The 24,809-nt window shown below is 42.2% G+C and overlaps 9 protein-coding genes across 9 annotated transcripts; 5 read left to right on the plus strand and 4 right to left on the minus strand.

Annotated features, from left to right (window-relative positions):
* Nucleotides 1-24: 24 nt before the first annotated feature.
* On the minus strand, nt 25-4,127 carry BCIN_10g01960 (hypothetical protein). The gene is made up of 3 exons (XM_024695479.1): nt 3,866-4,127; nt 1,726-3,815; nt 25-1,660 (listed from the first exon to the last, which is right to left on the minus strand). Exons 1-3 carry the CDS (start codon nt 3,965-3,967, stop codon nt 1,291-1,293), a joined length of 2,562 nt encoding a protein of 853 aa, XP_024551273.1. The 5' UTR covers nt 3,968-4,127; the 3' UTR covers nt 25-1,290.
* A 217-nt stretch (nt 4,128-4,344) lies between these two features.
* BCIN_10g01970 (hypothetical protein) lies at nt 4,345-5,412 on the minus strand. Its single transcript, XM_024695480.1, has 3 exons — nt 5,272-5,412; nt 5,045-5,206; nt 4,345-4,725 (listed from the first exon to the last, which is right to left on the minus strand). The coding sequence occupies exons 1-3, from the start codon at nt 5,390-5,392 to the stop codon at nt 4,430-4,432; spliced, it is 579 nt and encodes a 192-aa protein (XP_024551274.1). The 5' UTR covers nt 5,393-5,412; the 3' UTR covers nt 4,345-4,429.
* A 73-nt stretch (nt 5,413-5,485) lies between these two features.
* Nucleotides 5,486-7,167, minus strand: BCIN_10g01980 (hypothetical protein). Its single transcript, XM_001546809.2, has one exon. The coding sequence runs from the start codon at nt 7,073-7,075 to the stop codon at nt 5,648-5,650; it is 1,428 nt and encodes a 475-aa protein (XP_001546859.1). The 5' UTR covers nt 7,076-7,167; the 3' UTR covers nt 5,486-5,647.
* Nucleotides 7,168-7,538: 371 nt separating this feature from the next.
* On the plus strand, nt 7,539-9,271 carry BCIN_10g01990 (hypothetical protein). The gene is made up of 5 exons (XM_001546808.2): nt 7,539-7,911; nt 7,970-8,251; nt 8,306-8,356; nt 8,455-8,978; nt 9,032-9,271. Exons 1-5 carry the CDS (start codon nt 7,669-7,671, stop codon nt 9,195-9,197), a joined length of 1,266 nt encoding a protein of 421 aa, XP_001546858.1. The 5' UTR covers nt 7,539-7,668; the 3' UTR covers nt 9,198-9,271.
* Nucleotides 9,272-12,611: 3,340 nt separating this feature from the next.
* BCIN_10g02000 (hypothetical protein) lies at nt 12,612-14,479 on the plus strand. The gene is made up of 6 exons (XM_024695481.1): nt 12,612-12,814; nt 12,865-13,105; nt 13,229-13,551; nt 13,636-13,762; nt 13,813-13,972; nt 14,054-14,479. The coding sequence occupies exons 1-6, from the start codon at nt 12,714-12,716 to the stop codon at nt 14,116-14,118; spliced, it is 1,017 nt and encodes a 338-aa protein (XP_024551275.1). The 5' UTR covers nt 12,612-12,713; the 3' UTR covers nt 14,119-14,479.
* A 290-nt stretch (nt 14,480-14,769) lies between these two features.
* Nucleotides 14,770-18,796, plus strand: BCIN_10g02010 (hypothetical protein). The gene is made up of 8 exons (XM_024695482.1): nt 14,770-15,760; nt 15,812-15,968; nt 16,016-16,092; nt 16,143-16,722; nt 16,789-17,024; nt 17,078-17,265; nt 17,369-17,904; nt 17,967-18,796. The coding sequence occupies exons 1-8, from the start codon at nt 14,924-14,926 to the stop codon at nt 18,326-18,328; spliced, it is 2,973 nt and encodes a 990-aa protein (XP_024551276.1). The 5' UTR covers nt 14,770-14,923; the 3' UTR covers nt 18,329-18,796.
* Nucleotides 18,797-18,865: 69 nt separating this feature from the next.
* On the minus strand, nt 18,866-19,876 carry BCIN_10g02020 (hypothetical protein). The gene has a single exon (XM_001546804.2). The coding sequence runs from the start codon at nt 19,604-19,606 to the stop codon at nt 18,935-18,937; it is 672 nt and encodes a 223-aa protein (XP_001546854.1). The 5' UTR covers nt 19,607-19,876; the 3' UTR covers nt 18,866-18,934.
* A 479-nt stretch (nt 19,877-20,355) lies between these two features.
* BCIN_10g02030 (hypothetical protein) lies at nt 20,356-21,664 on the plus strand. Its single transcript, XM_001546803.2, has 2 exons — nt 20,356-20,750; nt 20,985-21,664. Exons 1-2 carry the CDS (start codon nt 20,628-20,630, stop codon nt 21,327-21,329), a joined length of 468 nt encoding a protein of 155 aa, XP_001546853.1. The 5' UTR covers nt 20,356-20,627; the 3' UTR covers nt 21,330-21,664.
* A 63-nt stretch (nt 21,665-21,727) lies between these two features.
* On the plus strand, nt 21,728-24,508 carry BCIN_10g02040 (hypothetical protein). Its single transcript, XM_001546802.2, has 2 exons — nt 21,728-22,100; nt 22,265-24,508. The coding sequence occupies exons 1-2, from the start codon at nt 21,919-21,921 to the stop codon at nt 24,114-24,116; spliced, it is 2,034 nt and encodes a 677-aa protein (XP_001546852.2). The 5' UTR covers nt 21,728-21,918; the 3' UTR covers nt 24,117-24,508.
* The last annotated feature ends 301 nt before the right edge of the window (nt 24,509-24,809 follow it).

The raw sequence follows: 24,809 nt of genomic DNA on the forward strand, positions 1-24,809 counted from the left end.
GATAGATTGTCGTCAATCGCCACATGCTTTCTAAAAGCCTAAACATTCCCAAGGCAAATCATAATCCTGGCTATCTTCTAAATTTAGCCCAGCCACCTTTTGACAGCGGGAGACTCCAATTTATCAAGTATTAACTATACTTCATAACTAGTGGAAGATGAATCAATCCTATTGATTCCTAGGGTAGCCTTCAAATTTATAGGATCAATCCGTTCCGTTTGGATAATTGATACTTCACAACTACACTCTATCAAACCCGGGCCTGTGCTGTGCCGAGAACGGCAGATATAACGACTACTGATTCGACCATCATCTCAAGAACAAATTAATTCCAATCCAGTCTCAATGGGGAGGTTCACGAGCCCTCATCCCAATTGAATACGAATCACATACCCTGTTACACGATACGAAATGGCACTTGACTGCTACCCAAAAGCATAAGCCTATGGTGGGCGACATGCAACAGATATCCGGAATCGAACTACGGAACTACGGCAAACCCAATAATTGTATGCAACAGATAATTCCCTTTCAGAACTATCTAAATACCACCGAAACTCCCAACTTACATCACTGTCCGTTCCCTCAAAAGGCTAGTCGAGGAAACCCCACCATCCACCAACAAATTTCTACGCTAGCATACCCAAGCGCACATCTCCAAACCCAGCTCTTAGAAGAGGCACAATAGTAAGAGAATCAGTTTATTAGCTCCGGAATCGATATATCAACCGATGAATTCCACCAAATCAAGATTCGTTTCGCGGGGATATCCACACACTTTCCCCGCTTCACACTCCTTCCCTGACTACGCGATATTATTCCAAAGAGTGTGAATAGCCGAGTGAACATCACAAGTCAGAGGGAAAACTTCCAATGATCTGCCATGCATTGAAAAAGTGCAATGTGATCCCAACATGGTCTGCATGTGTGTGATAGTCGGACCGGATTTATCGTTCAAACATTTCGCGTTGTTGGTGTGTGGAGTACTGGTGACTTTTTGGATGGATGATGCAAGGAAGTAATTCGTAGCTGGTATACAGATTATAGGGATAGATATCTTTCCAAAAGATTCTGGGTTTTTACAAAAGGGCCGAGGTGCAAAAAGACTTGCATTGTATCAGGATTATGGGAACTATAAGAAAATGAATTTGCAAGCATAAAAAAAGAGAACAAATCCACCAAGTATTGTATATATTAGAACCAAACTAAGCTACAGACAGGAAAATGCCATCTATTAACTATTATTTATTCTCAATTATCTATTCTATAATTACATTACTGTTTGAGTGACTAGACAGGAACACCACAAGTCTGACCCGCCCCAACCATCGAAATATTATCCAGCAAAAGATCCGTTACAACAGTTATTTGACTACCACACTGCCAGGAGATTTGCAACTGCGCCGACTGAGTTGTCGGAATCACCTTTACCGAACGTTGTGAGTAGCCAGATCTATAACTCACTATATTAGAGTACGTAATGGTGAGGGTATCGACAACTATTCCTCCTACGGAAACAGACAATACACAACTAGCTGTTGGTAAGCTTATTATTCCCATGACGGACATATAATAGTTAAGAGTGTAGGATAGGCCAGGGACGAAAGCATTGATTTGCTGGGATATGGTGCTTGTGGTCGAACGTTGACCAACGAGGACGCTGTGAGAGATTAGTTTCGCGTTCGGTAATTAGATAGAGAGTCGAGAGAAAGAGAAGGAACTTACGAAAACTCATCGCCAGCATATGAACTAAATGCATCATTGCCATTAGATCCTACATGAGCCAAACTACTGAAAATCCATGGCGTCTGATAAGATCCGGATGTTGCGGTTTCAAAATCACCATTGACAATTACTTGAGTGGGTGACGGAGTGCAAGCTGGAACTGTAGTCGAGACAACTACCAAGGATGTTGCGGGAACTGTTATTGTTACAGTCTCAGCAATCACGGCTGGCTGGATTGAAAGACAGCTGCAAGCTGATGACTGTTGAGCCAAATCATATGTTGATGTGAATGGGTATGAGTCAGATCTTGTCGTTCTCTTGAAAACAGTGACAGTTGCGGGGCTGACGGTGGTGGTAGTTGTAACCAAAGTAGTCTTTGTGACGAAAAGATACTGCTCATCTGCGTAAGTTGGCTGGATGGAGAGGAGACTGCTACAGTAAGAGGTTACTGGAGTACCAGCTGCTGCAAATACTAAGGCAGCCGCGTCTGTGCTACAAAATGCAGTCACAGAAGGAAGTGCAGGACTTGATGTTGTAGATGGAGCGCTTGTAATAGAGATCTCAGTAGTCGCTGGTAATTCTGAAGTACTGGTATTAATTTCTAGACTGGAAGTACTAGTTGGGAGAATTTCCGTGGTTGTAGAATTCGCTGGAGGTAAATACCCACTTCCTGAAGGAACATACGAGCTTGTTGAATTTGGCATTGCATAAGCTGTTGAGGTTGCTGAGTATCCAGTTCCCGATGGGAACTGCAATCGGGTGGAGTCTGTCACTTGTTGAGCAGTTGAAGTCGCAGTTCCTTGAGGAAGGTCTGATACTGTGGAGTTACTCATTGGATACTTAACCGATGTTGAGTATGCAGTTCCCGATATAGAAGAAGGATAAGAGTTTCCAGTTCCAGTGGGTTGGTATACAAGTGTGGAATTTCCAAAAGGATAGCTTTGTGTAGAGTGTGAAGCCTTTGTGCACTTCGTGCGGGAGTGACGCGACCTTGTTTTTGTTTTTGTTGATTCCACTGCAATTGGGCTACTGAAAACTGATGTTGAGGCTGAGGCGGATGGAGACAAGGGAACAATCGAATTTTCGGAAGCCGAAGCCGAATTTACACTTTTACTAGATGAAAGCGAGGGGAGGTTGAGCGAAGGTGACGTAGTAGGTGATGATACACTCTGAGTTGAAGATGCTGACTGACTGACAGGGCAAACAGTAGTATAGTCAACGACGGTATCTGTTACTGTAAAAGTCTTTTCGCTTGATGTGTATGTCTTAGTAGAGAGCGAATAGACAGTCGAGGTTGTATATTCAATTGTCGACTTGGGAGTTGGACTTTGAGACAGTGTCTTTATGATAGAAGTGACGGTTGAATAATCTACTAAAGTTTTTGTGACTGTCTGTCCAAGAGTCGTGTATGTCGAAACTTTGTAAATTGTTGATGTTACATACGCGGTTGTGTACTCACTCGCCAACTCTCCCAGTGCTTGGGAAGTTGAGGTGGTTTTAGCGGTGACGGGACAAACTGTGGTGTAGTCTACGACTGTTTTCGTAACAACTTCTCCATTTGGATTCGTGTAACTAGATAAGGCATACACTGTTGATGTGGTATACTCAACTGGTGCCGTTGATTTGGGAATGGGGCTTTGTGTAATCTCATGGGTAACAGGGTAAACTGTGGTAGAATCAACCACAGACTGAGTCTTTGTTACCAATTGTCCACTCAAGTAAATAGTATAAGTGGAGAGAGAGTATATGATCGAGGTGATGTATTCTTTCCCTGACTCTGGATTGACCGGCGAAGATATAGGTATCGGGGACACGGTGACTGAGGGAATAGTTGTGACAGAATTTTCGAGAGAAGGAGATGCTTTTGTAGAGACTGAAAGGCCAATAGACCCTAGAACAACTGACGAATGCGCAGTGGGCTTTGCTGTCGGCTGGGCCTGGATTAAACAAGAACATGCAGATGAGATGCGAGATGCTGGAGCTGCAGCTGGGACATTGTCGGGAATACTGATGCTGTCATTCTCTAAGTAATTGCTACAGAACTGTGGCCCGGAGGTGGTCTGATTTGTCAATGATTGCAGACAATCGTCCTGTTTTACAATCAGCTACACTGTATCAATGTCAGGATCTCCCAACATACCAATACACAATATTTTACTTGAGCTGGAGCACAGGAAGGAATGTTATCCGATACAACAAAACGCGCCAAAAGAATGACTGAGAAACAAGAAAACGACTTCATTTTAACGATTGTCAAAGAGTGTAGACACAACGCGAGAAACGGGGGAAAAATATTCCATGAGCAGCATCCCAACTATATACCACGTCTAAGTGTAAAGCCTCACTGTTCAAACTATTGAACGTTTTTTTACACCATTCTACTAGACCAATCCAGCCAAGCCAAGAAACATCTTCATGAAGGCTTTTCTCACGATGTTGTAGGACTGGACCCTCATAGACCCGGGGTACCCGATGCAATGGTTAGACCTGATGTTTACCACGTTATTGGAAAACATGGGATGACACTAATTTGGTACCTGCATTGACACATTAAATTCAGCACAAAATCATAGAGTCGGCTCGCATCTGATGTGCTTACAAGCATCATTGGTGCCAAAGTGGTTAATGAGCTCCACCCTACTACAAATTTGGCTTAATGTTTTTTTTACCCCTGAATATTGGGTCCACCTTTGTATTTGGGCACTCAGCTGGCCAGCGAGGTGCCTTTTACTAGACAACATATGGATATGGTACGCGAAATCTCCATGCACTTTAAGATTATGGAGCTCTGTCTCCCACTTCCAAAAACGAGCCGCTCTGAAGCAAAATGCAAAAGGTGAAGGGTTCTAGTATGTACTGCCACAATTGTGAAGTACGACGAAAGTGATGGAGTGGTCTGTGCGTACTCACAATGAAGGGGTTTACATCGTACTGACCTTTCCGAGATTGATGTATCCCCAAATTGCCCAGAATGATATCTGCATGTCTTTCGACCCAATGCTAGCAAATCTTATCAGCTATGAGGTCTGCAATACCTTCTCAAAGCTTCCGAGAAGAAAATGAAACGAGATAATTGTGTAAGTTACAAGTATGAAAGAGCACTACAGTGAAAAGAACATCTCGAACCTCGAAGCACTTTGAACAAGAACACTTGGGGCATTGAAAATCTAGAAACCAAACAAACATCAATCAATCTCCAAAAAAAGCAAAAGAAACAAAAGAAAGACAACCTAAACGCTTCAAGCACTGATCAAATACTGGTTTGTTCTCACTTGGAGCAAAGGGATCGGCAGGATCGCATCCAGGATCGGAGATATACCTATCTTTATGAAAATCATAAATTCCCCATCATCGCTCGCCGTCTTCCAATTTGCTATCGATATTTCTCGATGAGACGGGTTGTAGCATGTATGGCATTGGCTGGAGAACGTAGGCATTACTCTTGAGGCGCCTTGTGGCCTTGAAATCTCATTGTTGCAAGCTTCAATAAAGTTAAAATTAGGAATCGACGGTTTAAATTTAGAAACTGCGGCAGGATGTACTTACCCAGTGTATTTTTGTGAATGTCTAGTTGGATCCCACGCTTGAATGTTCGAGAAGCAACAAACGAATCTTCTCGCAAATATCTCGTGACCTTTGGTGACAGATAGATAGTTTTGTTGCACATCTATCGTGTTTGGAATTATCTAGAATAAATTTCAAAGAACGCGTTAGAATGTTGCAAGTTTCCTTTACCCCACGCGAAATCTCGTGTACATACATGAAACATGTTTTGTGTTTGAATCGATACGTTATCCTGATAACAATTAAATGAGTTATTGAATCTATGATATTATACATTACTCCTGGTAGAGTGTAGCATCTATCTATACATATACATATATATATAAACTTGCAGATTCTCTTGTAAAATCTGCATCATCTAATACTGATCTTTAGGAACCCCTTTCTTATTCTTACAAACGCCATCAAAATCACCATATATACTCATTCCCCTTTCTACAATCTCTACAAATTGATGGAACTCACAAGAAGCGCCGGGCCCACTTTGGCATTCGGGAATTGGCCTTGGGGCGGTATTGGCAATGATCCTCACAAATTCCTGCACGTCGTCTTCGTCATTCGCATCGCCTTTCAATCCTTTACATGTGAGTTTCTCAATTCCAACATGACCTAAAAATGGGATGAGTTCGGACATTTTCCATGATCGAGACCAATTTATACGGTCGGTTGGAAATTCTTCGGCGAATGCATTGGAGGAATTGAAGAGACCAAGGGCGGTGGCTATGAAAGGAGGAACTTCGCGATGTGTGAAAGAGAGGAAAAATCTTTGGCCGTCGTCGTCGGGAATCTCGCCACCGGAAGATTCGGAATGTTGAGGCGCGTGAAATTTGGTGAATAAATGCGCCGTGGTATTAAGCCAAGGGAATCCCAAATACGGCGAAAGGCTATTTCCATGACCCACCATGCGCGAATATTTCATGTCCCATGCATACTCGTAAGCCATCCATTCATCATCTGTGAAAACGTCGCAGATCTTGGAGATCTTTCCATTGATGGCAGATTCATATCCGCACATCTGTTGCAGCCCCATTATATCATAATTCCCAAGTTGGACGGGTGAATACTGCTGAAGTCTTGCAATGATCGACGGTGCATATGTTGCGAGGAAAGTTTGTAATTCTTCGTCCCCAGGTTTTTTGGTGAATGCGTCGCATGCTTTATGTGGGACTTGGGAATGAAAAGACGATCGATTTGTTCCAATCTCGACAATTTCGACTTTTTGTGGAAAGATGCTTCCGAATGCCTTGGCCGTATCTTGTGTTCTTGACTTCTTATCCGCATAGATTCGTTTCGTTGTTGGCACTAATTTAGGATATCTTGATAGCAAATGTTTGCTAACCTTTTTCGAGTCTTTGATTCCTTGGGGAGTAATTTGTTCCATTTGATTCTTTGGATCATCAATGGGAGTTTGCCATTTCCCAAAGAATGAGAGCGGGCCAGTCCATCCCTGCCTTTTCTTTCCTGATTTCGTGGCATATGTACTATCTAGTTTCTTCAAAAACGGTTCGATATAGGTTTCGTAATCATTGTCGTTTGCATAAATCGCGGCATGCCTGACAAGATAAGACGCGGCTGTAACTTCGCAGAGTCGAGGTGCGTCGTGGTTAAGACCTGGGCCGACAGCATCAAAATATGGACTGATACCAGGGAGATGAAGGAGAGGGTCGAATTTGTAATCCTGAGTGTGAGAGTTTGCGAAATAATCTTGTGAGACACGAAGTGGGATTTGTGATGGAGAGACCGCCGGAATGGCCATTAAGGCCAAAGCCCATCCGTATTGAAGCATGTCGACAGGCAACTGATTGGACGATGTATGTAAATATTGATAGATTCAATCTATTTTGCTTTCTAAGATTTACATGAATGCGGCGAACAAACATTTTTATAAATGTTGGAAATTTGTACATGACATCATTGATTGGCTCGGTCCCTTACCGCTTTCCAAGTTCCTGGGGCGGGAATACTAGCGTCTCGGCATTGGTAGAGCTAATTCGGTTAGCTCGGTTATATACTTTGAGTCCCACCACACTTGTGAAGGAAGTTTGTATCTAACAAAACGACATTACAAATGCTTGGAAACGGAACGATACCACCAAACACTAAATTTATCATAAAATTACCTTTGGCTAAATGTCACCGCTATAAAGGATGATTGGACCATATTCATCGAGGAAATGTTGGAAGCTTTCTTGCTTCACTCCACATAGGCAGAAAAAGAAGACCCCTTTCCCCACCAATACCTTTCATCAGAGCTTTATGATTACTTTGCTTTCGAGTTTATCAACTTAGCTCGCCCATCCATGAGAATTTGTATCCAGTCTCTATACAAGTGTAGAGACCACTTGTTGCGCACTCCTTCAAGCTGCGGCGATCGATATAATGGCTCCTCCATCACAGATCACAGTGCTTGCAACCACTATCTCGAGTTGCACTGCTATCGTAAATGAATATTTCTTGAAAAACAAGCTCCCACTACCATCCTTTGATATTTCTGGCCCTCCTCGGATAATCATTCAACCTCATGAGAAAGAGGTTGCTGCGGCATATGCGGAGGTTTTGAAGGCAACCATGGAACTTCATCATCTCATGTTAGGACCTACAGCAGCTTTGATGAGCACATCGGTTCGTATATTTGGTAATTCCTTGGGAATTGACAACTAAGCTAAACGTGAATGCTTAGGCAATGGATAGTATGAGCTTGCAATTCATATATGCATATGATATGGTCAATACCTTCCCAATAAACGGCGAAGCGACCTATGAACAAATATCTGAAAAGTGCGGCTTGAACGTGATTGATACTCGCAGAATCTTGGGATATGCGATGACGAATCATATCTTCAAAGAGGTTCGACCTGGAGTAGTAGCCCATACAGCAGCGTCCAAACTTCTAGCATCCGACCCTCTGTTGACTGATTATGTTGGTATTGTCACCGAGGAACGATTTCAGGCTGCTGCACACGTAATTTTCATTCCTGGGTGATGTTTCATAACTCCGATACTAATCGTGTCATAGACAGTCGAAGCAGTGCAGAAATTTGGATATGCAAAGGAGCCCAATCAAACTGTGAGAAAACCAAACCTTTCATATCTTTGATATAGACTATCAGACCTTTGAAGATATTGTCCGTGGTCCGGAATGTGCTCACATAATTTGTACCACAGGGATACAGTATTGGTCATCGAACCAACAAAGGTCTTTACGAAGAACTGAGTGCCTACCCCTCTCGAGGTAAGCGCTTTGCCAACGCGATGTGTGCATTCACTTCTAGAAATGACCTTTCGTTGTTATGTGAACGCTACGACTGGAGGAGTCTTGAGTCTGCAACCATGGTTGATGTTGGTGGAGGGTATGGGCCTATCAGCATTAGTTTAGCAAAAAGTTTCCCCGACTTGAAATTCATTGTACAGGACTTCGCGGGGGCAATCGCAGAGGGACCAGCATATGTGCCCGCTGAGATCTCAGACCGAATAAATTTCATGGCGTATGACATGTTGACTCCACAAACTGTTCGGAATATCGATGTTATATTCTTCCGCGCTATATTCCATAACTGGACAGATCATTATTGTATCAAGATCTTGAGAAATCAAATACCAGCGCTGAAAAAAGGATCAAGGTTACTTATCGTGGAGCCATTGTTGGTGGAATCGGGAGAACTTCCATGGCATGAGGAGAGAAGACTGCGGTTAGTTGACTTCTCGATTATTGAGATGATGTTACTGACAAAGACTTATTAAGAACGATGAATCTGAATATGCTTTCATATTTTGGCTCTCGAGAGAAATCTATGGAAGATTGGAAAGAGCTTTTTCGAGAGGCAGATGAACGGTTCGAGATTAAGAATGCTGTGAAGCTGGGAGACTCACTTACTTCCATCCTGGAAGTTATGTGGACAGGGGAATGAGTTTTTCCTTGATCAATGTCAATAATTATGTTCGAGATTTAGATCGATGAGCAATGTTATGAAATCTTACGTCATCGTGAATCGTAAAAAGCTGATTTTGGGCGTGGCTTAAAATTTGTGGCTTGTGGCTTCCGCGGCTCGTGGCTCGTGGCTTGTGGCTCGTGGCTCATTGGTGGTTCTGTCATGAAAATCCAAATTGAAACGTTAATCTAGCCCTCACGGTCTCAATGCCAGGGTACTTCAATCTGACTACCCACCTCACCCATTCTAACCACTCATCTTAATATCCATGACAATCGATGTGATCTAGCTGCGGTTTCTGCCTCTTTTGTCTTGCGAGATCAGATACTGGGGATAATGAGGGAAGGCCTTTGCATAATCCATCACAATCCACATAAGTTTGCTTGTGTTGACAGGTAATTGCGCGAGAGAGAAAGGAATCATTATGAATACTCTTTTCCCTGTGATGGCAGAATCCGCGATTGACGAAATGGCCGCTTTATCAGCCCCAGAAAATATTCAATATTTTTATATTGTATTGAAAAAAGCGTTTTTAAAGTATTGATTAGGGGACTTTTTCTTTCATAAATGATTAGAAATTTTTATTTCAAAGGGATTTAATGAAATTCTTGAATTCTAATTTGAATTCTAGCTTTAAATGATTAATACTTTATTTATATTGAATTCGATTAATAATTGAATTGAATATAAATATATAGATTAAAGCTAAATAAATAATATATATAAACAATATATTCTATATAATATAATATAATAATATAACCTTTGATTAAAGAATAAATTGAAAATGATATAAATAATTTATCCTTTATTCCTTTTCCCTTTAAGCTTTCAATTAATACCTCTCATACACATTCTAACTCTTACACTCATTCCTTTCCTCCTTTTAACTCTTACACTCGCTCCCCTTCCATCCACCTTCTAAAACTCTAATATTCATTGATTCTGAAATCTCTAAAACCCTTCAAAACCCCCATTTTCTTTTTTTCTATTAAAAGTCAATATTAAACAGATCTCATTCTATACCGATTCTATTCATTATTAATAAATTAGCTATATCGTTATTAACAAATTGAATATATCATAAACATAATATACAAATAAAAAATTTGTATAAAGATTTATATTGAATTTCTTTTCATCGAAAATATTAACTTTGCCACCACAGGGTTTGTTCTGCTGATCTATTCTATTGAAAAGTGCTCAATATTCAGTTCCACCCCTTTCAAAGTCAGTGCTTGGTGGGGAAGAGCTCAAACCATAGAAATACAACAACGCTGTATGCATCAAGGTCTTTCCAGTCACGAACGGATGAGGCTGTTGATCTGAGAATTTTGCGATCAGAGGGAACATTTGCAACCACCATGATTTTCAGTTTCAGCTGTCTATCCTACAAACTCTTTGAAAGCACCTCAGAGTCCGAAACCGGAGCTTACGATATTGCAGTCGGTATCCCTTTTCAATGTTAAGATATCGGGAATCCGTGTAAGGATGGAAATGTGTGCAAAAAGTCTACACCTTCATTCTCATCAAGGTGGAGATCATCAGGTGTAGTGTGGACGTTGTTTACGTGGGGTTTAGCAATCACGGCTGGCTTTTTCCTGAAGAACAACAATTTTGGCTCCTACTGTCTAAAAGATGTCAAAGCATCACAGAATTGTCACTATTGGTTATACTCAGAACTTTTTAATTCTACACTTGAATATTCTTGCTGCATTAGTTTTGATGGGTTCTGATTATATACGGCAGTTTCTTCTCACCCCCACCAGAATGGACATTGATGTAGCACACTTGAAGAATGAGTGGCTCATCATAGGCAATCAAGATTTCAGCAACTTCAAAATTGTACCTGTCGTTGCAAAAGTGCTGTAGTGATGAGAATGAAGTAATATCACAGGTTTGGATACCAAACGGTAAAGTTTCTAGGTGGTCCAGAAGGCTTTACTATTATAGCTGGATACTCGCAATAATATTAGCCGCAACGACTATGGTCACAGTCCAACAGTGGCGAGAACACTTTTCAACTCCCAAGTTGTCTGATGACATACGTGGATAGTCAAGGTAGAAATCTCAAAATTTGTGGGGTCTATCATCACTTCTAACACAATCAATAGGTACTATTTTATTCCAATATTCTCCAAGTAGTCTTTTGGCTCCAGGACTCTATGTATCTTCTTTATCGAAATATGTCCCAGTCCCGTGCCTCCCTACGCTCTTACACATCCTTCTCATCAGCACTAAGCGTGACCTATCACCGATCGGATACATTTCAATCTCCTCCTCCATTCCTCAGCTTCATGAAGCGTGAATTTGTCCTCATCCAAATTTGTTCCATTATCTTGCATTTATGGGCTTCTCTTATCATATCCATGAGCGCTACGAGCGTCGTTCACTTGAATCGCAGTGAGCCTTCAATCCCAGCCGTGTACGTCTACTCCATTGTCAATTCGCCAAGCAATTGGCTCGGCTATTTTGCCACCATAACTGTTATTCCACTGGCTCTCAATGCAAGCTTATGGTGTTACGCAGCTTTTTCAGAAGCTGGTTTGAGCGGAAGACGTAGGATGCATCCTTTCTTGAGGGGGAGCACCACATCTATCTCCATCAGCGCATCATGCCATCTTCCATCCGATGAAGGAGATATTTCCGGAAAAAAAGTCACCTGGGGCTGTATTCGGTATCAAGATGGTTATCTCCAACATGCTACAGTGACACCCAAACCAGTGGATGAAGTAGAATGGACGCAAGGGATTCTAAACGATCTCACATTTCTCCAATGCCCTAATCATAGCGGGATTGATGTTGGAGAAATGGGAGTCTTATTTTTGTACGTCGATTACTATTTTCCGATGGAGCGAGTCAATCAAAAGGCTATCAATCACGCGCTAAGCATCAGATTACCTTGTCGAGTCTTGTCTCGAGAGTCGGGCTTGGGTGATGATAGGGAATGGTATAGACTCATGACTTTGACCGGAATCTTGAAATTTAGATATAAAAGGGAAAACTTGAGCGTATGAAATGAATATATGGATGGAGATAAGGACCGGACGAAGTTGGGTAATGAGGAAAGGGAAACTGGGGAGAGCGAGGCGGTCAAAGACTATTTTGCGAGAGAAAGCTTGCTGTGTTGATCTTTGGTAGTTTTCTAGGAGAGAAATCGGGTTCAGATGATATTTTGGTGAATTGCACGTTAAATAATGTGTATCAAGAATAATAAGTAGGTATTTAGTCAGTGTCGTCAAAAAATAGTCAGACACGATCTAAATTGTTCACGCGGAGAATACGGTGGCCAGTTCTGCAAGTCTCAACATCAGCGCGTGTTATTTTCGGCCACCGTAATTTGCGTATCTGGCTCTTGGATGTTCGAAGTTCCTACCACACCTTATCATCAATGGATGCTCAACTCGAATCGTTTCTATCCTCTGAGAGATTATAAACTATAGAACTTTTTTAAGCAATTGCTGTTCTATAGTATCACATGAAAGTTCGAATAAGATGCCTCAACAAATTTCATACCGTCCCATTTCAGACTCTCCCGATGCTACCTATCATTTGATATTCTTCATTACCGGCAATCCAGGATTGATAGGTTACTAGTATTAATGTTGCTCACTATGTATATATGCCTCTGTTGACGTCTCTTTAGCACGACCTTTCTTTCACTCCTCAACAATCTTCTGTCGACCTCGCCCACTAAGAATTCGAATACCTACCACATATTTGGCCAATCGCTGGCTGGTTTTGAGACGGACGATGTCCCTTCTGAGTCCTCTGATCAAAGTCCATACTCGTTAGAACAACAAATAGATCTTGTTCATGATTGTCTGGTGGAGCAGATAAATGGTTCATCTATACCGTACAAAAATGTGATCTTGATAGGGCATTCGGTGAGTTTCTCAAATTTCTATCTCAGGTTTCCATACCAAACTTTCACCCCAGATTTCCATCACAAATATCCGTCCCAAAAATCTATCCCAAATATCCATAAGAAATTTGTTCTAAAGTTCCAGGTCGGATCATACATCCTTCTAGAAACTCTTTCCAAACTTATTGTGCCGGCTGCCATCCCTTCAATATCCGCAGTTTTGTCAGGAATTCTTCTGTTTCCAACAGTCACTCACATTTCTCACTCCCCTTCCGGTGCGAAACTTACGCCTTTGATGTCGATACCGAATTTTCCTGTCTTGGCGTCTTCCTCGGCTAAAATGCTTCTTTATTGTGCTCCGAACGTTGTTTTGGATTTTCTGGTGAAGAAGATCACAGGAATGCCAGAGGAGGCAGCGAAAGTCACCACAAGCTTTCTAAGAAGTAAAAATGGTATTCTGCAAGCTTTGTATGTTTTTTGCTGTTGGATAATGATTTTCTTTTCTTGAACTATGCTGCTGTTGTATTTTAAGAATACTAATGCGTACTTCAGACATCTCGCACGTGACGAAATGAATACTATTACGGAAGATAAGTGGGATTCGGAGATATGGGGTGTTGAGCATTCTGAGTCGTCTCAGCGTTCTCCGCCCAAACTTATTTTTTATTTTGGTGAAAATGTAAGTCCTACAGCTGATGAGCCTCTTTGGTATATACTAAGCGAAAATAGGATCACTGGGTATCATCTCATACTCGCGATGCACTGATCGCTGCAAGAGCTTCGACTATGCCTACCCCACCTACTTCTACTTCTACGATTTCTATCAAGGAAACTAACAAGCCTATCATGATGATTGACAAAGAGGGGATCGATCATGGATTCTGCATTAGTGAGTACTTGGTTTCGGTCTAGAACTAGTTTATGAGGGGGTAAACGGCCGGGGAACATTTGCTAATTGGATATGATATAGATCACAGCGAAACAATGGCAACGAAAGTGAAAGACTGGATAGATAAGATAGTTCAAGGTGCATAATGAAATAGATCGCAGCCTAAATGCTGAAATACGAGCAACTGTTCAAAATCGACGATGATTGCAGTTCTGCAGACTACCCATGTCACAGATTTTTTGGGCCAGTGTACTTCGAAGTAGTGCCCTCGTAAACTCCCTTTGTGGATGCTTGCATCGGGGTATATTTTCAGCCTTTTTTCTTGGCGTAGCTTGTACATATTAACGGTCATTGAAATTTTCAAGGGTTAATTCGCTTCACTATTTTAATTCCGGTTCTTCAGCTTTGGCGATTAGTGCCCACTAGTTTTGAAGGACAAGTTGTCCAGGTCAAATCTCAGCCTCATCGCAAACTTTCCCACTTTGAATTTTTGATTATTTACTTGCATGCATATTATGAGGTGACGGCATGGGTGATGTGGGAAGGCAAACTCATTCGGTGGCCAGAACGAGCAGGGGCTATTACACCATGTAACCTCACTATCCCGGAGCTGTATATCTTTTTTGGTTTTTCTACATATGGCCCCCGCAGATTCTTATATTTCTCACCCAATCCGACAATTGGGGAACTTTTCGATTTCCGCTTAAGCGCTGGCTTATCGATAGATGCGCCAACCCAGTGCTTCTTAATTTCTTGATTGGATATTGAACATTTTGCTCGGCTTTGGAGCTTCTTTTGGCGCTGGTTGTGCAAATCTTACAGATTAATTTGTGGGGGCTAGTGTACCCTTGATGCGGCTCAGTAGACTTGATGATTTATCTTGTATTGGAGTTCTTATCTGTATTTTGTAGGACACTTTTGAATCCCCCCCAAAAAGATCACTTCGTGCCCATGGCTGAACTACATCCAGCTAATACAGGCGGCGCTAATGGCACCGCTGCTTTCAATAAAGATTTTTTTGATGATTCAACGCCGCAGAAGCTAATTGATGATGAAGACTTTGTTTCCTTATATCTACGCTGCCGATATGACCGCCGTGGTAATATCGAGGCAGGACGACTACACGACTTCGTAGCGGGACTTCCAGGAGGACTTAGGGAGAAATTTTCAGAGGATTATGAGGATAAGATCAAACGAGAGCTAGATCGAATTGCGGAATTACGAGCATTGTTCGTTGGCAAACCTAGGAACCGCCCTGAAATTGTTAAATTGAATACGCTAAAGGCAGCCTGGAAACGAAATGCTATCAATTCTTGCCATGCGAACTTAAACTCGAATAAAGCTGGGATGAACAAATTGATCAAAGAGCGAGTAGAACTGCAAGAAGAGTTTGAAACTTTCAAAAACGAGCCAGCGAAGGCTACACAGATCGGAAAAGACCTTGAGACAAAGGATGCAGAGATACAAACAGCGAAAATCAGAGCGGATAATAAAGACAAAATCCTGAAAGAGGTAGCGAAATGGGATTTACCTGGTGATTTGGTTGCCGAAGAGGGCAAAGATGTTCGGGATGGTGATGGATATGGCTTTACCGTCTCAAAAATTACTTTAGAGAAGGAGAAATCTGGCAATGCAGACGATACTGCATCTTTTGACAAGTATCAGATGAAAAGACATTCTGTTTCGGAGGTACTCAAGCCCAAAGATGGTGATGATCCATGGGCAAGGGAAAACACCGAAAGCATTCGCTATTTTCATTTCCCTGCTAATAATATGGAATGGATCGAAGTAGGTTTTCAAATCTGGGATTTCTTGACATCAAGCTAATGCTCGCTGAAGAGAGCAATAGAGAAACATTACAATGAAACCAAAAACCACCGACCACAGACATCAAAAATTCTTTCTAGGGAACTGTGGACGGGACAGCAGCACGGCACTCCAAATGATCCGCTTCATGCTCGGCACATGCGCTCGCACTGCAAATGTATTCCTCAAGGTAAGTCACCTCTTTATGATGAATGTTATCTTTATTAACAGGAATAGATTCGGAGGCGAATGCTAGTCATGCTGAACACCACCATCCTTCTCGAAATAGAAGCAACAATAACATAGTCCTTTTCGTGAGACCAACTTAAAATTTACTTGATTTGGGAGCTGACAGATTTTCTAGATGCCTTATCTTCACTGGGAGATGGACCGAAAGAGAGCTCACCTGGCCAACGTTGCAAAAAAACTCACATCCCAGTATCGAGAGAAACAGACTCGCTACGACATACGTAACAAAAACATACTTGCAGATATCGCCAAGGACAACAAGAAGAAATTTGGCTTCCTGCATAAGGTCGAGGACAAGGAGCCTACGAAGTCAGGTGTCCCTGTCTCTTCTGGTGAATCGAAGCAGACGACTGGGTTTCGTCGTTTCTTTCCAATCAATTCTAAGATCAGTGCAGATCAAAAAGTTTTGGATAAGGCCAAAACCCTCTGCGGTCGTTATTTGATGCAAGCTGCGAGAGTCTACGAGGCAATGGATCTTGAACCGGATGTCATGTTGGTACACAGCCATTTGCATGAACAACTGCCCATCCATCCACGCCGTACGCTTGATCAGTCCTATTACTTCAAGCTTGAAAATACAGAACCCCGGGACAGGGATCAGGTTGTTTATCGCGGCACAAATGAGCGGAGAATAATTAACGGGAGTACCCGCGTAGTGATGGTCGATCAATTATGGATGTACATTCTTGACGAACGTGGGTTGCCTCTTGAAAACAGCACTCTTTCTTTATTAGAGGATCAAATTATTGATAGCCATATAGATACAATCATTACTAGCTTTCCAAAGAGGCTTGGTCGTAATAAGCCCGACTCTTCTGGTGTGCACAGATGCATTAGAGATCGACTCGAACATCTACGTCCAGGCCAAATTAATTCCGTGTATGATCTCGCTCATCTGATCATAAACGAGTGTTCGATGGTATTTTTCGATCGCACAAAACCTACGGATGAACGTCCCGAGGTTTTGGATATATTTGCCGACGCTATTGGTTATATTGTGAGTGGGGAAGCATTGACATATCACATGAAATGTCAGCTGATAAATAATAGTCTGAAATGAAAACAAGCTCATTCGAGCTATTCTGGCGTCACCTTAAAAAATTGAGCAGCCAAAGACTAAAAATCAGCCCAAAGACAGCACGACTCTATCTCAATATCAACCCTGAGGGGGTTTTGCTGCAAGAAGCCCATGATATCATTGAAGAATTGAAAATGATGTCGCGTATTAATATGCAACAGTGAGTGATATCTCGATTGATGCCATTTGATTTGATCAAAGAATCCTCCTCTCTGTTCACAATAGCACCTTCAATTCACTTGCCGAGCTTATCATTCTTTTAGACTACAAGTTACGCAAGCCTTTTCAAAGGCCTTAGAAACTATCAATGGTCAGATTGAGCCAATGCAAGAAATGAGCGACCTTTTGGGTCTCATGCTCGATGAAATGCGAAAGAAGGGCCCCTGGTATTCAAATGGCATGCCCAAAGGTGGCATGTCACCGGCCGAGGATACCTCAACAAAGTTCAAGAAATTCATGATAAAGCATACTATTGATCGATCTTTAGAACTAGTCGACACTATATCACATCATCACACCGAGTTGCACCAGCTTGAGGATAGCGCCCGTGAGATTGCCGATCAACTACGAGACCTACTCACACTCAAACAACAACAAGCTAGCATCATAGAAGCCACCGCTTCACTGGACCGTGCGGATGAAAGCGTACATCAAGGTAGATCTATCATGATATTCACCGTTATCACCATTATTTTCCTCCCCTTATCTTTCATGAGCAGTATATTCGGTATGAATGCGGTGGAGTTTACTGGACCCTCAAACTCCGTCATGGGCATTAGAGAACAGTTCGAGTTCATGTGTTCGTTGGCCCATTATCGCCCCGAATCTTACAGTAAATCAATGCTGACAATCATCTCTTAGTTCCGATATCAATTTTCCTGACTTTGTTCTTCCTCTATTTGGCACTCAAAGCACCAAGGCCAAAACTTAAAATACTTCCATTCTTTTTGTTCTTTCCTATTGTTATTATAAGGGCGTCATGGTATGGATTGAGAGGCAAGCCAAAGAAATGGGAAAGACTCTTCCTGTACTTGTATGTCGGATCAGCCAATGAAAAGCTAGGAGATAAATACAGGGAAATGGTGACAGCTGTATATCAGTGGTGTTCTGAGTCAAAAGCCAAAGATACAACCAAATCACAGCCCTCGGCTAACAAAGAGCAAGCAGTTGCAAATGAACCGCACAACGATCTCGCTGCGGCAATTAGAGAAGATATCGTGTGATCTCGGGGTTCTGTATTTGCACCACTATGTAGACACTCGGGATTGTAAGGTTTGAGGTGCGGCTTGTCTTATCATACATGCTATTTTTCTAGGATCTATTTCAAGTGGAAGTTATTTTGTCAGATTAATGAGTAATTCAATTGAATTTTGGAGAGTTGAGCTTGAGTACCAGGAACTCCGAACCTGGCTATTGACCTTGGGTGTCTCATCTGCGATCTCTAACCTCTCTGCCAAACTTCAAACAGTATTGACTTTAGGTCCCGTTATATCTGATGTGGGTTCTCTAAATGAGGCTTCTACTGTAGGATGAGATGAAATTGGGGTTTGCGAAGGTTGAATTGCTTGTTAAACTTATGTGCGGGGTATACGTTACATCGCGTCAATGGTTAAAGTGGAGTACAGCATGAACTATTGACTACAAATTATATCTGTCAATCATTTAGCGCAATAAAGCACACTTATACAGCACGAAATTGCCAAGATCACTGCCAGAAAATCTTTGTTAAACTATCACCTTCCGGCCTCTATGAAAACGTCTGATTATCTAGACATTGAGCAGTCCAATCGTGGCAGTTCTGCTTCCATTCCTTGTTCTTTTTGGCCTAATTATTCTTCATCCAACCCCTCCATACAAGCAGTCTGATCGACAACAAGTTGCTTTCGAATCACCAACGTCTTCAAGACTGGCTCATCTTCATATATATACTCTGAATCACCGCGTACACTTTCACACTGTCTTCCGCACGCACTTGAGTTACCTCTGTGGACTCCAATCCCCCGCGGACATATATACACCTTCTTGGTATCCCAGCGCGGATAATATTCTACACTCTCATCCGTACTTTGAGTCTCCGACCAAAAACCCTCCAACTCCTCTACAGAACTGCAGGTCTTTACTGCAGAAAGATATATCTCGTTCTTTAAATAGTTCTCCAGCCGTGTAATCTGGAAGTATCTTGCCTCTCCCAAAAGTGCGAGATATAGGGCATGGTCGTGGCCTTTTATGGGATCGTAGAAAATAGGAAGCACACTGCGTCGAAGATAACGTAGAATATGTTCGAAAAGATCGGGATCCGCATCGATGAAATAAGAGCCATCTGCTTGCTCATTACTATCCCAGCGCCCTGACAATAGTGCCGCGAAGAAAGGGCTCTCGCCTGTCATCGTATTCATAGTAGTGACAAATCGTCGTTCTCCTACTTGAAGGGTGATGGGGCCGCCGGCTGCTGGAGCTAGACGATTCTTTCCGCGTGCATTGGGGTTTGCAGAAGCTGACATTTAGAACAGATCTGACTGTTGGTTTTGGGATCAATTGTGTGGAATTGAGTCTTGTAATATTAGTGGGAGTTTCTGAAAAGAACAATATCACCACCTACTTGGTTCCAGATACCACATCCCTTGGGACGGCGTGAATCACTATGAAGTTCAGATCTTCAAAATCTAGTTCTCAAGATGGGAGGTGAATTGATACTAACACCTAATCATAACCTGACTTGGATAATTCCTTTATAGTTTGAGAATTTCGGAGTTGATGCATCACTGTCTACCGAAGAACAAAAGGTTTCAATGAGGGGTCGGATATCATGCAAGTAGCCTTTATTTGACAAGGGTGCTGCTAACTGTATCACCAAGAGTCTGATAAGCTTGCATTGAATCCTTTCAATATTAATAAGACTTTGAGGCTTAGACGACAGATCATTATGCTGATCGCTTCTTGCCTTATATGCGTGATTCCATTATCCCCTACACAAGCTAGCTAGATATCTGGTTAAATAGAACTAATCAATGCTTCGCTCACAACCGAACGTAATTTCTTGCAAAAGTCTGTGGATCTAACTCTATTATCAGATATGATCGGATAGAATGCCGTTTGTATGACTAGTGCTAGAAGCTACTGCGTTTGCTTCGTGTTTGCTCTGAACTAGTAGCGATATGACAGCTATAGGCGCTGGCCCTTGTAGTTCCGCCAGTCTAAAATGGCGTCACTATACCATCGATAAAGGTACAGCAACACAACTCTACACCATGACTTTTCCAGATACTACCGTGATATGTATCAACTTGATAATATCATAAGCCATTATGGGTTTGATGCTGACTTAGGGATGTCTTGAAGCTTTGACATTCCTGCCACCTAGGAGGTCACCATGATTACGTCATCATTCATTCCAATGTTCAGCTTGTACAGCACTACATCCTAAGCTTCCAACGACATTCAACATTCGATTCAATTGTTTCTATACCAAAAGTCTCATACACCCACTATATTCAACATTTACTTGCACGTAAAATTACAAAGATGGTCGTCGCCGGTACATATTCACGCGTTCAAAGAACTATTGATCGCGTTGTAACCCCTGAACGGAGATCCCAGTTTTATGGACAAGTTTCCGAGTTCTTTCAGGAACAACCCCTTATTGCTGTATGTATTATTCTGTTACAGTTACACCTGGACGATTTGGAGAATCGGCAGGTTCTATCTATGGCCAGTTCTCCATGGATTTTGCGGATGAATCCACTCTTTTCCCACTCTTCATTTGTTGACAGACATACAATTAACTCTTATCTCAACCTCCATCGATACCCATGCCAATCAAATCCCACTTTCATATCATATCTCCCATCTCCCCACAACCTCACTAACCGCATCTAATAGACATTCCTCCTCGCAACCCTGAGCATCTCTCTTGTGCCTCTCTTCCTCTTTACAACATTCACCCTCTCGGTCCTCGCGCTCTCCTTCGTATCCGCTATTCTCTTCTCGTTCTTCTGGATCGGAATTGCTTTACTCTTACTTGTGCCAACTCTCTTCGTTACTTGCGGACTGGGAATTCTGGTATGGGTATGGGCTGTTAGTTCATGGGTTGTGGCAAGATGGCTTTATGGATTTGTGCCTGCGAGTAATGGGGCGGGAGAATTGAGATTCCCGAACGGAAAGAAAATGGTAGTTAAGAAGGAGGAGGGAGAGGCGCCAAGAGCGGAATATAGAAATGGGATTTGACTACGCGATGCTATGAGAGTTCAGGTTGAAGACGGTCCGCGAAGTGGGGAGCAAGGGTGGTAGATAGGTAATCGGGAGAGCTTGGAGTATCTTGGTTGTAAGAGTAGAAATTTGGGATTATGGAAATAGATGGATGAACGGGGCGAACGGGGTACATAGAATGGGATATTAGGGAACTTTGAATAGGAATGGAATACGGATAAGTTTCCTTCAGCCAATTTCTCCTGGAATTATTTCATTTGCATTGTCATGAGTTCTTTATCAAGACGAAGTTTTGTCTTGAACTAGATCCTATTCTAGTTTAATGATATACTCAAAATGCACTCTTTAATTCACTGGATGTTGTCCGTCGCGTTATTGCTTTATATTTGATGCTTTCGATAGTGAATTTCTCATTCGAAAAATCTTATTGGCTAAACAAACGCGTGGATAGTTTCGAGTTTGTTTACCTCACACAATGTCATTTTAGATTTTGCACTTCTTTAAAATTTGGATATCTGGTTCACTCAATACCTGGAATCAACATCGATCGGTGATTTTACACCACCAACAGCGGCGTATCACCAGCCAATCGCATTCGAGCGACGACATGATGGTCGACTACGCAAAATATCGAGTGGTAGAATTGAAGGAGGTTCTTAAAGCTCGTCAACTTTCAACTGACGGCTTGAAAGCTGCTTTGGTGCAACGTTTGACACAATCGGATGCCCGTCATGTATCTATCGAGGATGTGGTCAATCGAAAAGTTAAATCTAAAGTAACTTCTACCGCGTAAGTACCATCACCAATCGTTATTCTTCTCAATTTCAATGTTGTCGTCACCTCTCTTGTTATTTATTGTCGTGGGGAGTTTCCATGCGACGGAAGAACGCGTGTGGCACAAAGAACCTGCGCCGGTTTCCTTGATAATGATCATTCAACTAACGTAATTTTAGACCTCCACCTCGATCGCAAATTGGAGATGTCAACCTGAAGCTCGGCGCTCCGGCTCATACTATGGATACTCTCAAAAACACCCCAGGCTTCACTCCTACGGTCGCAGGCCAGGTAATTCTTGGCCAAGAGAACAGTCATGCCTCTGCACAGAACCAGAATTCGCGAGCCGCTTTCGCAAAAAATATTCCTGCACAATCCACTCCAAACAGCAGTCAGGGTGTTCTATTCAGCGAAAATGACTTCAGCGATGATGATGATATAGACTTGGACACCTACTACGACTTGCCAATGTCTCAGAAATCTTTCACTAATTCACAGCCAAAATCTCAACCTGGTGCGTACAGTCCATATCAAATGTGCCCTCACAATCAAGCCCATGGCACGATGCCACAAACTTCAAGCTCACAACAAGGCTATCCTACAATGTCGCAAAATTCTTATCCGCCAGTAATTACTACTCCATGTCAGCCGTTGGCAAACATTACAGGTAACAAAATGCTACCGCCATCGTCCGCTAAGGCTTACCAAAAGCCCCTGATCTATGCTCCCTACTTGATGTTCTATCAGCTAGAGCAGATGTATCCGAATGGCCAAAACTTTCAGGATGAGAATGCAAAACTTGCACGCAGAAAATGGTTGGCAAAGTTGGGTATTGACGTTTCGCCATACAACTTTGTGTTCACCAATGAGTCACAAAGAGATAAAGTCGAAATTCATTGGGCTTTGAAGTCTCCGGAAGAGCGCCGAGATATCGAACAGAAAGCTGTTCAATTGAAGCCACCCTATCAACTCACGCATGCGGTACCGCTACGCTTAGCCCCTTTGGTTTTACGAGCACCTGTTCCAATCAATCTTATCGGTCCAGTCCCTCTGTCGTTCTACGAATTGGAGCAAAAATATTTCAAAATTCCACATAGAGAAAATTTGGCTTACTATGATCTTGTTCCAAAACGCTTGGCTTGGCTTGAAGCACTAGGCTTCGACGACCCCAGATATCTACCTCTAGCGCAGAGTACGCGGGAACTACAGGTATTGAACGATCTCCATGATCAAAAACCAAGCGTAGAGCGAAGAGCTATTGAAGCTAAAGCAAAGTATATCAATGCCAAGCCCAGCATGCCAGATCTTTCGTGGGAGAATCTAGAGAAAGAGTATGAGATATACCCAGTAAGTGCTTTCACGACAAATACAGCATATAGCGACAAACGCCGCGAATGGCTCCAAAAGCTCGGCCTTGATGTTATCCCATTCTGCTATAAAACTGCACAGCTTCATGAGGGCAATATGCAGGGAATGGAAGTTGCCTGGAGTGAAATGACTGAGGTTGAACGCAGTAGAGTTCTTGAGACTGCGAAAACCATCAAAGAAGATAGCAACCCAGTTGTTGAATTATGGTCAGAATTTGAGTATACATATGGGTTTACTAAAGAAAAGGACAAGGAGTTTAAGAACGACCCTGTTGGCTATTCCAAAAAGCGCGGATTATGGATCATTGACATAGGACTGAATGACGAACCTTTCAAGAACGTCAACGCCGGTCCTACCGCTTTACAAGCAGCATGGTCCACAAAGCCTATCGAGGAGAGAAAGGCCATTGCCAACAAAGCTAAGTGGGAGAAAGAACGCTTTGTTAGGGACTTGGCGAGAAAAAAAGCCGAAAAGGCAGGGGGCAATTACAAGCCTCCTCCTACTGAAGTCAAGAAAACAAGCAAGCGCTCATCTATGACCAAAACGTATAACTACAAAGTTTCTAAGTCCTCTAGTTATAGAAACAATCAGTGTGGCTATGGTGGCTATGGTAGATCATATTCTTCACGTTATGGATATGGATGTGGATATAAAAGATACTAGTTTGGGCTGACGTGCTTGCTTGACTTTTTCTAACCATCTTTTTACGAAGATACAATGTTCTAATAGTTGCTTATCTCTGAATTTGCATTCACGATGCTTTACTAAATCTTTCCTTTGGGCTGTGTTTTCATGGAATATTTTCTAGGGGAAGGGAAGGTTGCCAAGGGTCTACCCGGAGCTGCTCAATCATTGCTTCATCTGAATTTGTACTTTCGGTTGACTTTTGGCGCATGGCGTCGAGGAGTCTGCTAACCATTCCTTGTATATGGTTGAAGACGTGGTATTGAAGTATCGAGAAGTAGATATGGCTCACCAGTTTGGCACACATGAAGGGGTTGTCTCTCAAACGGAATCAACAGATAGTGTACAATACATACTGAAATTAATAATCACAATACTGTGTAACATCAGCTTCCTCTTGAGATTTCCGTTGCTCCTGTGAAAATTTATTCTCTCGGTGAGGAATTCATTTCACCACTAACCTGCTTGTCTATTTTCAGCTCACCAACTCCACCATATGGACATGTAGATTTCACTCATGGTCAACATCAGGTACAATAATGTATAAAATGCAAGGAGAATGTCACCTAAAGTAATAATTAGTAGATTAATTGATCTTAGTATAGTTCTTTTACGGTTCAGCCTTGGTTCAACTACCAAGTATCGGCGAATGGTAAATCCAATCATTGGACC

The sequence above is a fragment of the Botrytis cinerea genome, chromosome 10, assembly GCF_000143535.2.
Source record: "Botrytis cinerea B05.10 chromosome 10, complete sequence".
NCBI lineage: Eukaryota > Fungi > Ascomycota > Leotiomycetes > Helotiales > Sclerotiniaceae > Botrytis > Botrytis cinerea.